The following is a 14,017-nucleotide window of genomic DNA, read 5'->3' as shown; positions in this document are numbered from 1 at the left end:
AGCTTATACTGCCTCTCCTCATTCTTCCTACCAAAATGCAACACTTCGCATTTCTCCACATTAAACCTCATCTGCCACATTTCTGCCCATTTTACCAATCTGTCTAAGTCCTCTTGGAGTCTGGTGCTATTCTCCTCACCATTAACTACTTTTCCTAGCTTAGTATCGTCTGCAAATTTAGAATTTGTGCTCCCTTTATCCAGGTCCAGATCATTAATATTAATATATATATTATTATATTAATAATATCAGAAAAAGCAGTGGTCTCAATACCGACCCCTGAGGGACACCACTACACACCCTCCCTCCCTCCAAATGGGACGAGTATCCCATTTATATTAACTAATAAAATATGCCCTAAATGTCAAAATAACATTTATTGGCCACAAGCATACAATTGAAGCCACCCCAACACCTTAAATTAAGTCAGAGTCATAATAATAATAATTCTTGCATTTGATATAATGCCTTATCACAACTTTGAGATGTCCCAAAGCGCTTCACATAATGTACTGTAAAGTGAATTGACTGTATATTTTGTGGGCGAAATGCAGCAGCCAATTGTGCACAGCAGTGTACCACAAACAGTCATGGATTGAAGTGAACGATTTTTTTTTGAGGAGTTATTACCCCTGGAAAAGTGATCCGCCAATCGACTAACAACTGGGTTCCTACTTACTGCTAGGTGAACAGAGGCGTGTGGAGAAAGGAAACTTGTCCTACCAGGAATCAAACCCAGCTTGCGAGCCGATAGCTCTAACCACTGAGCTACAGGACTCCTGTACTGTCATAATACATAAAGCCACTTGCATTTTCTTGCATTTGATATATGTCTCAAATAACTGAGACAGTGAGAATCCATGTAAACAAGATAATGACATTCTTACCACCTGTGGTGTTGAAATAGCTGAGACATGAGGCAACATGCAAACAGGATGACAATGTTGTTACTACCCATAGGATGGAAATAATTGGACAGTGAGGCCCATGCAAACGAGATTTGCAACATTCTTACTGCCCGCGGGGGTAGCCTGACTACAACAACAACAACAACTTGGATTTATGTAGCGCCCTCCATGCCAGACGGCATCTCAGAGTGCTTTACAGTTTAGGATCCCGGGACTGAGCCAGGGGGAGGGGTTGGAAGGTGACCAAAGGCACAGTCGAAAAGAAAGACTACTGCACTATTGGGCAGAATCCACCTACTCCTCTGGGACTCCATCCCCGAGTAAGAGCACTGCCCAAAACATTACCCAGTTTTATAATAAACAGTATCAAAATTGTACCTAAATATCTTAAGCAATAATCCCTAGATGACCTGCGATAGATGCTGTGCTATCATTTCCTCCAAATAAAGTAAGAATTTTGTTTAATTCGGGTTACTAAGTAAAATCATTATGCATTTTTAATTTTTGTAAACCTTCTAGCCAGTAAATTCAGTATTTATGCTACTGGGGTCCACAATCCACCATCATCAGATTCAATCTTTACTTTTTGATCCTTTTTTGTCCTTATTTTTTTTGGGATGAAACCAACTACCTGCTCCCTCGACCCCAACACTACCCCTCTCCTTACCTTCCAGCTCCACGTCATTGCCCCCTACTCACAGACATCATAAACCTCTCCCTGTCCACTGGCACCGTTCCCACCCCTTTAAAAACGTCCGTCATCATTCCTATTCTTCAAAATCCTTGCCTGGACCCAGCCCTGCTCTCAAACTACTGCCCCATCTCTAACCTCACTTTCCTGGAATGAATTGTTGCTTCCCAGCTTCGCTCCTTCCTCTTACATCATTCCCTTCACAAACCCTCCAATCAGGTTTCTGTGCCACCCACAGCACAGAAACAGCCCTGGTCAAAGTGACAAATGACATTTTGTCCATCTGCGACCATGGGTCCCTCTGCCTCATCATCCTCCTTGATCTCTCTGCTTTCGCTTTCTTCCACCTCCGACGCATCGCCCGTCTCTGCCAATACCTCTCTCCGAAAGCTGCAGAAACCCTTTGTCACCTCTAGGCTGGACTATTCAAACACCCTTCTCGCCGGCCTCCCCTCCACTATCATCTAGAAAATCCAGATTATTCAAAACTCTGCTGCCCGCATTCTCACCCGCACCAAACTCCGCTCCCTGATCACCCCAGTCCTTGCCAGACTGCACTGGCTGCCTGTCCCAGAGAGGATCGACTTCAAGATCCTCACCCTTGTCTTCAAATCCCTCCACTCAGCACCTGTCCAGTGCCTTGGGACATCCTCCCGATGTGAAAGGCAATACAAATGTAATTTTGTTGTTGTTGTAGCAAAATTTTGTTGTCCTTTTTGATTGTGCTTCATTAGCAACAACTACTACTTCCATCTATATAGCACCCTTCACATGGGGCAGCATTTTGCAGCACTTAAATGTTAATGCCAAAAACTGTTGAATAAGAGAAGGGAATAGAATGGTATGTATGGGAGTAAGAAGTGGGTGGAGTTTAAATTCCGTTTTGGACTAGTTGGACCGAATGGCCTGTTTCTGTACTGTAACTTCTATATAAATCTATATCCAAAGTTCATACGAAAGACCAGTAGGGTAGAGCTGAGATCAAGAAGCTTGACTAAATGGTGATTCCTTGTGAGAAATCCTTCAATCACTGTTGTTCTCCATTACAATCTGTTGTACAATTAAAAGTTAAATGATTGTGATTTAACAATACTGTACTGTGATAGCCAAATTGCTGAATTCCCAATTTCAACCTTCATTTTCTGGTAATGATGGAGTTCTGCCTCAGAGGAAACTTGAAATCAGTGCAGCTCCTAGAACCTGTCTCATGGTGATGTATACAGTTTCCAGATGTGTGGATTCCAGTGATGTATGAGGCAACAGGAACAAGTGAACAACTTTTGCGATCATTTCGCCCACAAAATACACAGTCAATCAACCTTAAATTCTGTGAAGCGCTTTGAGACATCTCAACGACATGATAAAGCAGTATATCAAATGCAAGGATGATTATTATTATTATTATTTCAGGCTATTATTATTTGAGTCTTCTTGGAAAGTGATTTCATCTAACACAGCAGGTAATTCTAAAGGTCTCTAATTCAGCAAGACAAGAGGAATCCTCATTATGGAATAAAACACACAATCTGGATGATGATGGGGCTGAATGGCCTTTTCTTATTCCTACTTATGAGACCACTATAATGTTATACAGCTAATGATACCAGACTGTTATTTAAAAATATTTGAACTGGGGCATCTTAGTCCACATCATGGAGTCCAGTAGCTCAGTGGTTAGAGCATTCACCTCGCAAGTGAGAGGACTTGGGTTCGATTCCTGGACAGGGTGAAATGTTGGACAACATTCCTTACTCCACACGCCTGTTTACCTAGCAGTAAATAGGAATCCAGTTGTTAGTCGATTGTCGGATCGCCTTTCCAGGGGTAATAATCTCTTCAAAAAAAGGAGCAATTGGCTGTCGCGTTTTGCCCACAAAAACAGTCAATTCACTTTACAGTTTATTCTTTTGAGACATCTTAAAGATGTTATAAGGCGCTATATCAATTGCAAGGATTATTATTAATAGTAGTTGTAGTATTCCACTTTAATTCATTTCATCGTGCTCAGTTATTTCTGTGGCTTTTGGCCACATTTAATAGGCAGCACTGTATACCTGTGTCCAATAAACCTAAAAGTCATTATATGTACAATGAAAGATCTTTGAGTTAAAAATACCTTGTTTCATAATGTTTTAATCTCCAAATTGCTTTTCAACTAAAAAGGTGGTCCAATGGCTAAAAAAAAATCTGTGGGAAGAATAAGAGTTATAATTTTAAAAAACTTTTAACAATATTTTAAAATAATCCTGCCCCCCTTCTAATTGGCTTTAACTGAATTGCAATACCATCATACATGAGCTGTATTTTCATGAATGCCTTTACATTCGTAATTTTGTTGTTGTTGTTGATAGTGTTTTACAATATTATAGTAATAGATTTGTTTTTAATATTATTTGTGTTGTATTGTAACTTTTGTATGTGAATTTTATATCTTTGGCCTGGAAATTGTACATATTCACCAGCTACTTTTTCCTGGTTCAGTTGGTAACACTCATTTCTGAGTCAGAAGGGTGGGGGCAGTGGGTAAAGTGAGGACTTGAGGTCACGCATCTGGCAGATACTCCAGTGCAGTGCTGGGAAGTGTGCATTGTCAGATATGCCGACCTTCAGATGAGATGTTAAACCAAGGTTCCATCTGCTTGTTCAGGTGGACGTAAAAGATCCCATGGCACTATTCAAAAAGGGAAGGGAGTTTCTCCTGGTGTCTTGGGCAACATCTTCCAAATAAATTGGTCACTCACTTCATATCTGTATGTGGGTCATTGCCTTGCACAAATTGGTTGCCCAGTTAACCTACAAGTACAGTTGTTACATTTGACAATAATTCCCTATGAAGTGCTTTGATATATATTGATGCAATGGGCGTTACATCAAATGCTATAATGGCTGCTGTTGCTATAATTGAATCTCAAAATTTGGCTCCTGCAGGAGTGCAACACTGGACCATGCAACAGACAACACAAAAATCATTAGCAGGGAGATACTACACATGTTCCGCATGATGAAGCTCAGTATAACAGACATGAGAGGGGTGAGTTTAAAAATTTCTGTTTAGAATTAGTCTGTAGCATTTTAAATAATATCACTATTTTTATAGGTACAATAGATTAACTAATCTGTGTAATGAGCAAATTAGATTTGGTTTTTATAGGCTGATATATTTTACGTTTCTTGTAAAGCCAGAGTAGAATACCAGTGGAGGTTTGAAATCAAGTTCTATCTGCGTTTGGAGAGAGATAAGCAGGGTTATCTTGTGCCTGATCTAGCTCCAAGTGACATGCTTGGCAATGGAATATTAGAATTGAGTCGATCATCTATGGCAGTCTTGGTAGTCTAGTTCTTGTGCCATGTAGGTCTGCCCGTAGTACTTAAAGGTACTGCTAACCAGCCAGCCTGGCTTGTTACCAAGACTTGGAGGGACACACCAGTCTTGTTAACTCTGCTAACCTTTTGGGTAGGGAGGTTGTAGCTTGACAAGCAGCAGGAAGCTTGCCAGACAGTGCTCACAATGGCAAGTTATGTGGTTTTTGTTAGTTAAGCAGGATGTGTCCCTCCATGGAGAATGTATATTCCATTTCAGGCAAATTCAAAATTTCCATACATAGGCAGTGGGCATATATGTAAAAAAACTGGTTTGGATACATTTACTCATGGTGATGGGTTTCCACATGTGCCAGACTCCAGGCTGACCAAAATAAATTAAGTCCAATAGACAGAATTATCTTTATCATCCCTCTATCTCCTTCCTCATTCCGACAAAAAATAGCAAGTACAGGAAACTGTACGTCATTAATCTCTTAAATTCAGTGCTGGTCCTTGAACTTATCCACCAGCTGATGTCCTTAATTTGTTCTTCAGATTCTCTTCCCCCCACCACCACCCCCCCAGCCTGGTCACTGAATTATTTTAGTTGGGAACTTTTGCTATGTATAAACTATTTGTCCAGAATTGTACATTTTTACAGTTCCAAAGAAAATGCTGTTTTCCTTAGTGGGTGAATACACTTCCAACGTGAAACTGAGCTACAGACCACAAATGGTCCGATGGTTTATCCCTATTCCAATTTTGCTAGCCAATTTCAGCCAGCTCAGCTATGGAGCCAATTACCATGCCACAAAGTATACTTTTGTGAATATCAGTGAGGATGGGCTTGTGCTCAGCTGTGATGTCCCCATGGGTAAATAGCCTACTGACATTCACTGTCAAGCCTTACAATGGAATAAGACCACTTGAGTTAGATACTAAATGGGGTCTGGCACTCATGGAATTATATGCCAGTATTTGTACAGTGTACAGTGCTTTTCAGGAAAGGTATTGCACAAAAGTTACACTTACCAATTTTGCATTAGGTTGACCATAGGAAAACGTTCTTTTACTCCAAGGTTCAATGGACATCAGAAAGTGTGGGAAAGTATAATTTTATTTTGTGTGTGCATCAGAGTTGATTCAAATTACACAGACATTTCTACTCGTATAAAACATTTTCCTGTGTGGAGCTTAGCGGTTAGAGCACTCGCTTTGGAAGCAAGAGGACACAAAATATACAGTCAATTCACTGTACAGTATATCATGTGAAGTGCTTTGAGACATCTTGAAGACGTGATCAGGCACTATATCAAATGCAAGGGTTATTATATAGGACCTGGTTCAATTCCCGGGCAGGGCGAAACGTTGGGCAAGTTTCCTTACTTCACACGTTTACCTAGCGGTAAGTAGGAACCCGGTTGTTAGTCAATTGGCAGATCACTTTTCCGGGATAATAATCCCTTAAAACATAATTTTGGTCACTTAATCTACGACTGTTTGTGGGACACTACTGTGCGCAATTGGCTGCCAAGTTTCATCCGCAAAACACACAGTCAATTCACTTTACAGAATATTGTGTGAAGCGCTTTGAGACGTCTAGAAGACGTGATTAGGCGCTATATCAAATGCAATCGTTATTATTATTTCGTATTATTTCTAAGCATCTGAAAGAATAGAAAAGTTGTGCACCAGAAACATTCGTAATTTGTATAAAATACTCTTGAGAAATGAATAAAATGTGGAGTTATTTTAACATCAAATTGTATATCATGGAACCTTTTTATGTTTTTTTCTTTTTTTTAGGTTGGAATCCACATGCATCAGTTGGTTCCAGTTACTAAAACTTCAGTAAATCCTTTTACGTCTTCCTTTGTGCGGAATAGTTGCTGTACAGGGCCCTCACACTCAGTGATAGACCTATTACAGAATATCAACTCAAAGAAACCTGTGGATCACAAGCTTTCAGGTTAGCAGGTGTAAGAACATATTATCCAATTGGAATGCATGCATTGATTGACACATGGAGGAACCCATCACCATACTTAAACGTATTCAAACCAGACTGGAGTTCCATATATGCCACTAAACAGGGACATTCTTCCTATAGGCCCTTCCAAGTTCTGCTGATGAACCAGGCTAGCCAGTCTGTCATCAGAAGTGCCCTGGAGTACTTAGCCCCTGGACAAGGTTTCCTTCAACGGGACAGACATGTTAAAATTTGAGGAATCATGTTTTTGACAAGTATTGCAATGTTAGCAGAAATAAAAAAACATAGAGCAAAATGAACCTTCAGAATGAAAATGTAATTTCCGGTACATGCTTACCTAATTTTGTAGAAGATTAGGCACATGTTGGCAAGAGCCAAGGCTTGTGAGCTCCCAGAAAGTGCCTCAGGGTCCTGTTGGGGTTTAATCATCTAAAATTGCTGAGCTTGCCGAAATCTCTATCTGGCGAGCTTCCAGCTAGGACCACCCTATCCATTAGGGCTTTGGCTTGCAGAATCAAAAGATTCAGCTCCTGTATAATAATAATAAATAATAATATACACTTTGTTTGGCTGTACACTAATATTATATACTTTTAATTTGCTGTACATGAATATATTGTTATTTTATTCTTGGTGTAGCTAATAATGACATTGTGGATGAGAACCAATTTCCTACAGTTAAATGTTGACAAGATGGAGGCCCTCCTGCTTGGCTCCCATCATTGCATCCTCACCTCAGGCGCTGACGGCATCAGTATTCATGGATGCACTCTCTACCTCACTGAGCCAGTACGGAACCTTGGGGTCTTGTTCAATTCTCAACTGTCCTTTAAACCCTACATCCGTGCCATTATTCGTTCTGCCTTCCCCTACCTCCACAGCATTGCCCGCCTCTGCCACTATCTCTCCCCTCAGGTTGCTGAAACCCTCATCCACGCTTTCATGACGTCCAGGTGTGACTATGCTAACTCCTTGATTGCCGGAATAACCAACTCTTCCCTTCACAAGCTGCAGATTATTCAGAACTCTGCAGCTCGTGTCCTCTCTGGCACTAAGCTTCATGAGTCGATCACCTCCATCCTCGCCTGGCTTCACTGTCTCCCCATCACCCCATAGGATCGAGTTCAAGATTCGTGTCCTCACCTTTAAGACCCTCCATGGTCTTGCTGCTCCCTACTTTGCAATCTACTAAACCTTTCCAACCTGTTTGCTTGTTCTGCTCGGCGGGCACTGGCCTGGTCCACTTTCCATGGCGGTCAAGCCTTCAGCCATTCTGCCCCCACCCTTTGGAACTCCATCTCAGAGCCCCTTCGGCTCACCCCCTCCCTTGCCTCTATTTGAAGACCTTCCTTATCGACCGTGCCTTTGGTCATTTTCCCTCCACCACCCCTCTCGCATTCCACTTATCTCTGATCATTGTCCAGCACCTTGGGACGTCCTCGGGCGCTATATAAATGCAATTTGCAATCTGGAAAATAAAAATCTGGGGTAGAGGACCAAAAGGACCTAGGGGTACACATACACAATTCACTAAAAGTAGCAATGCAGGTTAATAAGGCCATACAAAAGCAAACCAGGCATTGGGGCTCCTTTCTAGAGGGATAGAAATAAAAAGCAGGGAAGTTATAGTAAACTGCTATAGAAACTTGGTTAGACCACACTTACAACACTGTGCAGTTCTGGTCCCCACATTATAGAAGGGCTGTAGAGGCACTGGAGAAGATGCAAAGAAGATTCACAAGGATGATCCCAGAACTGAGAGGTTATACCTATCAGGAAAGGCTGAACATGCTTGGACTCTTTTCTCTTGAAAAAAAGGAGGGTAAGGGGTGACCTGATAGAGGTCTTCAAAATGATGAAAGGTTTTGATAGGGTAGACATAGGAAAGATGTTTCCACTTGTGGGGCAGACCAAAACCAGGGGCCATCAATATAAAATGGTCACAAATAGATCAAATAGGGAAGTTAGAGGAAACTGCTTCACACAGAGAGTAGTGGGAATGTGGAATATGCTACTACAAGTAGTTGTGGAGTCCTGTAGCTCAGTGGTTAGAGCACTCGCTTTGCAAGCGAGAGACCTGAGTTCAATTCCAGGCAGGGCGAAACCTTGGGCAAGTTTCCTTACTCCACACGCCTAATAATAATCCCTCCAAAACCAAAAACAATAATAAATTGGTCATTTTCAATCTACGACTGTTTGTGGGACATTGCTGTGCGCAATTGGCTGCCGCGTTCGCCCACAAATATACAGTCAATTCACTTTACAGTGTGTTCTGTGGAGCGCTTTGGGACGTCCTCCCGACGTGAAAAGCGCTATATCAAATGCAAGGATTATTATTATTATTATTATTATTATTGTTGAGGCAAATAACATAGATGTATTTAAGGGAAAGCTAGATAGGTACATGAGGGAGAAAGGAATAGAAGGCTATGCTTGAAGGCTTAGTTGAGGAAGGACAGGAGGAGGTTCAGAATCATTAGAATCATTGATTAAGGATGTGGTAGTGCGGTATTTAGGGGAGCACAATATAATTAGGCCAAGTCAACATGGCTTTACAAAAGGGAAGTCATGTTTGACAAATCTCATAGAGTGAGGATATTTCCAGTAAACTAGATAAGGGTGAATCAGTGGATGTGGTCTATTTGGACTTCCAGAAGGCATTCGATAAGGTGCCACATAAAAGGTTAGTCCAAAAGATAAGGGCCCATGGAATTGGGGGGAGCATATTAACGTGGATTGGAGAATGGTTAATGGGTAGGAAACAAAGAGTAGGGATAAACGGGTCCTTTTCAGATTGGCGGATGTGACTAGTGGAGTGCCACAAGGATCAGTCCTTGGGCCTCAGCTATTTACCATCTACATCAACGATCTAGATGAGGACATCGAAGATAATATATCTAAATTCGCGGATGACACAAAACTAGGAGGAAGTGTCAACACAGAGGATGACATTAAAAAAATGCAGCGAGACATAGATAGGTTAGGTGATTGGGCAGGTAGGTGGCAGATGAAGTATAATGTAGGGAAGTGCGAAGTCATCCACCTAGGTAGCAAAAACAGTAGAGCGGGTTATTTTTTAGAAGGGGAGAGATTGGAATGTGTTAGCGTCCAGAGGGACTTGGGTGTCCTTGTACACCAATCACAGAAAGTTAGTCTGCAGGTGCAGCAGCAATTAGGAGGACGAACGGTATGTTAGCATTCATTATGAAAGGATTAGAGTATAAAAGTAGGGAAGTCTTGCTGCAACTGTATAGGGCCCTGGTGAGAGCACACCTGGAATACTGTGTGCAGTACTTGCCTTGGAGGGAGTGCAGCGCAGATTTACTAGATTAGTACCAGGGATGAACGGGATGAGTTACGAGGATAGGCTGACCAATTTGGGCCTATATTCTCTAGAATATAGAAGAATTAGAGGATTATAGAGAAATCTATAAGATCATCAAAGGGCATGATAGAGTAGATAGTGGGAGATTGTTTCCCCTGGTTGGAGAAACTAAAACCAGAGGCCAGCCCTTTCACACTGAGTTGAGAAAGAACTTCTTCACTCAAAGGGTGGTGAATGTATGGAACTCACTACCCCAAAGGGCTGTTGACGCTCAGTCCTTGAACATATTCAAGACTGAGATAGATATATTTCTTATTGCAAAAGGGATTAAGGGATATGTGGATAAGGCAGGGTTAGGTTATTAGCTGGAGTTAGATTAGAAGATCAGCCATGATTGAATGGCGGGGCAGGCTCGAAGGGCCGAATGGCCTACTCCTGCTCCTACATTTTATGTTAGCATAAACAGCGGCATAGAGCAGTTGGGCAGAATGGCCTGTTTCTGTGCTGTATATTCTAATGTATTCTAATTCATTGTTGTTACTATGATCTAAACAAAACATTGGAATAGTTCTTGCTTTGCAATTCAGCTTATTCTATTTCTTTACTTGTATAGTATAATCAAACATTCCTCCCTGATATGGAAGCCATAAGTCATTGACGTATACATAGTTTCTGAATTATGTAGCTTTTGTAATGTTGTGTATTTAACTATCCAATGTGCAGTATCTATTTATTATTTCAGCCCTGATTGTTCTGCTTCTCCATTTATATTATTCAGACCAAGATTGTATATGGAAAAAGACAGAAATAGTTGAAAAAGGTGGTCCTATTTTGCTTTCACCTGATCAAGACATTGGGTTCAATAATACAGAAACAGCCGTAAAAGCTGGTGGACTGCACACCCCTGAAAACGTGGCTGCCCGAAAGTTGCGACTTGACTTAAGTATTGAAGTGCCATCCCCTTCCCAGGTATGACATCCAAATATTATTGCATAAACCACATGCACATTCTACACTTCTGGTCTTTGAATCTATGCCAGTCTGATGACATTAAGAATGAAATGATTTCTCATTTGAATAAATAGTTTTGTTTTAAGGTGCACTTCAGGAGGATCACCTCCATTTTCAATGGGTCACTGCTTCTTAACATGCACAACTTCACTATTTTATAATCTCACTTTAAAAGAGAGCAATAACAAAAAATTACATTTATATAGTGGTTTCACAACAGGAGGATGTCTGAAAGCACATCAAACATCTGTCTGGGAGCCTGAGCTGCAATACTCTGAAATGTTAACCGATTCTACAAATTGCCTACAAAATACTCAGTCATGACTGTTTACAGTCTATCATGTGAAGTGCTTTGAGGTGGCCTCCTGACATGAAAGACACAAGATCAAGTGTAAGGATTATTATGAGGATTATTATATTATTGTTATTGCTTATGATCTGGGCCAACAGAAAAATGCGGCCGCAATTTTGCCTCGGAATCCGCTATAAACAGCTAAAAGATGAAGATTCTGGCGCCCAAATCTCTCGCACTGCTGCCGGTTTTTAATCCGATATTACTGTGGGCAGAGCGGCTCTGGTCGCATATGTGCAGCGCAAGCAGGAAATGGGCTTCACTCCACTCGAAGGCCCCGCTGTTGAGATTATAATAATAATAATAATAATAATCCTTGCATTTGATATAGCGCTTTTCACGTCGGCAGGACATCACAAAGCGCTTCACAGAACACACTGTAAAGTGAATTGACTGTATATTTGTGGGCGAACGCAGCAGCCAATTGCGCACAGCAATGTCCCACAAACAGTCGTAGATTGAAATGACCAATTTATTATTGTTTTTTTTTGGAGGGATTATTATTAGGTTCTGTGTGGAGTAAGGAAACTTGCCCAAGGTGTCGCCCTCTGCCTGGAATTTAACTCACGTCTCTCGCTTGCAAAGCGAGTGCTCTAACCACTGAGCTACAGGACTCCTATTATCTGTGTGTCTCTCTTTCGCTCTCTCTCTCCTCTCTCTGTGTGTTTGTGAGTGTCTCTATGTGAGTGTGTGTCTCTCCTCTGTATGTGTTTGTGAGTGTATGTGCGCGTTTCTTTCTCTCTATGTGTATGTTTGTGAGTATCTAGGTGAGTGTGTTGCCTTTCTATGTGTGTCTGTTTGTGAGTGTCTTTGCGTGAGTGTGTGTGTCTCCTCTGTATGTATGTGTTTGTGAATGTATCTGTGTGACTCTTGTTTATGTGTGTGTGTTCATGAGTGTCTCTGTGTGAGTGTGTATATGTGTCTCTCTCTCCTCTGTGTGTGGGTGTGTATGTCTCTTGTGTCTATAAGTGTGTGTGTCGCTAAAGTATGTGTCTCTCTCTGTGTCTCTGAGAGTGTGGCTCTGTGTGTGTGTGTGGCTCTCTCTGTGTCTCTGCGAGTGTGTAACTCTCTCTGTGTCTGTGTGTCTCTCTCGATGTCTGTATGTGGTGCTGTGCCCTGCGAGGCAGGAGGTGGTGAGCTCCTGTAGCCCCACAGTCAGGACACTGGTCCTGTGTGTTTTTTTTGGCGGATATCCAGGGCCGCTGGGGTTTCCCCTCCCCCCATCCCCCCAATAGGTCACCCAGGTTTTGTTGAAGAAAAAATTAATTTAAAGAAATTGCAACAATCTAATGTGTTATTTCCTCATATTTAGTTTTTATCAATAAAGTGAAAAATGTAGGTTGGCAGGAAACATACCTCAATAGTACTAATCAACCCCTGCAAGATCTGGCAAATATATCCACACTTTTCTTTTGGCCCAGCTTATGACATCCTCACTAATTGAGAATACATATGAAGCTCCTCCTTACCCTCCATTTCATGAAAAGCCCTTTGTGTATTTTTTAAAGAAAGCAGAATTTTAATCAAATATATTTCTGAAATCAACAATGTAGAATTGTTTCAAGAGATATTTCAGTCGAAGGTTCTATCATTTTGAATACTGAATGAACCTTGTAGAATTCAAAATACACGGTGACCTTTGTTAATGGTATGAAGTAGAAAATTTCCAAGTTTGCTTTACGCTAAATATCAATTGGAATTAAAGAAATGTACAGATTTACCAGATATTTCTTCGTAGAATAAATGGCAATGAATTATCAAAATTACATTTTCTTTCAGAGGAGAAATATTTCTGTAGTTCTCAAACAGTTAAAACCGTTTCCAAAAAAAATTAACTTCATATATTTCTATTTAAGAGATCCATTAAGGGTAAGGATGCTTTAGTCTTGATAAGTAAATTAGTCAGCATTACAGTTGTGAAATGTAATGCATATAATGTACTATGATTTGCAGCATCATTAAATATTGCATTTCGGAATCTTTTCATTCCCTTGATTTTCTTAATGGTCCACCAGCAGATCTGGCTGGACCACATCAAAAGGTACCGCTCTGCCATCACCTCCGCCAAATCGTCCTTCTACTCCAAGATAATCTTGGAGGCGAAGGACAACCCCAGGCTCCTATTCTCCACCACCAACCTGCTTCTCTGTCCACCCTCGTCCATTCTCTCCTCAAACTCTGACTGGAGATGCTGAATTTCCTCGAGTCCAAAATCGCGGGCATCTGTTCAGCTGCCTCCGCCCTCCCAACCGCCACTCCCTCCCTATCTCGCCCCAACACTCCGACCCCTATCCATCCCTCTCTCTACATCTGCGAACCTGTCTCTTCCTCCTCTCTCATCACCACCATATCCAACATGAAACACACCACCTGCTCCCTTGACTCTATCCCCACCCCTCTCCTTACCTCCCAGCTCCACCTCCTCGCCCCTCTATTC

The 14,017-nt window shown here is 41.4% G+C and overlaps 1 protein-coding gene across 1 annotated transcript in view; it reads left to right on the top strand.

The window, feature by feature from the left end:
- rev1 (REV1 DNA directed polymerase) overlaps positions 1 to 14,017 on the top strand; it is a 67,546-nt gene that overhangs the window by 39,755 nt on the left and 13,774 nt on the right. The window contains exons 16-18 of the mRNA XM_007885372.2: positions 4,528 to 4,630; positions 6,709 to 6,871; positions 10,996 to 11,186. Coding sequence (XP_007883563.1) covers positions 4,528 to 4,630; positions 6,709 to 6,871; positions 10,996 to 11,186 — 457 coding nt within the window. The remainder of the gene's footprint in view (positions 1 to 4,527; positions 4,631 to 6,708; positions 6,872 to 10,995; positions 11,187 to 14,017) is intronic.

The sequence above is a fragment of the Callorhinchus milii genome, unplaced genomic scaffold, assembly GCF_018977255.1.
Source record: "Callorhinchus milii isolate IMCB2004 unplaced genomic scaffold, IMCB_Cmil_1.0 Scaffold4, whole genome shotgun sequence".
Classification (NCBI taxonomy): Eukaryota; Metazoa; Chordata; class Chondrichthyes; order Chimaeriformes; family Callorhinchidae; genus Callorhinchus; species Callorhinchus milii.
This window is presented reverse-complemented; position numbering and strand designations above follow the sequence as displayed.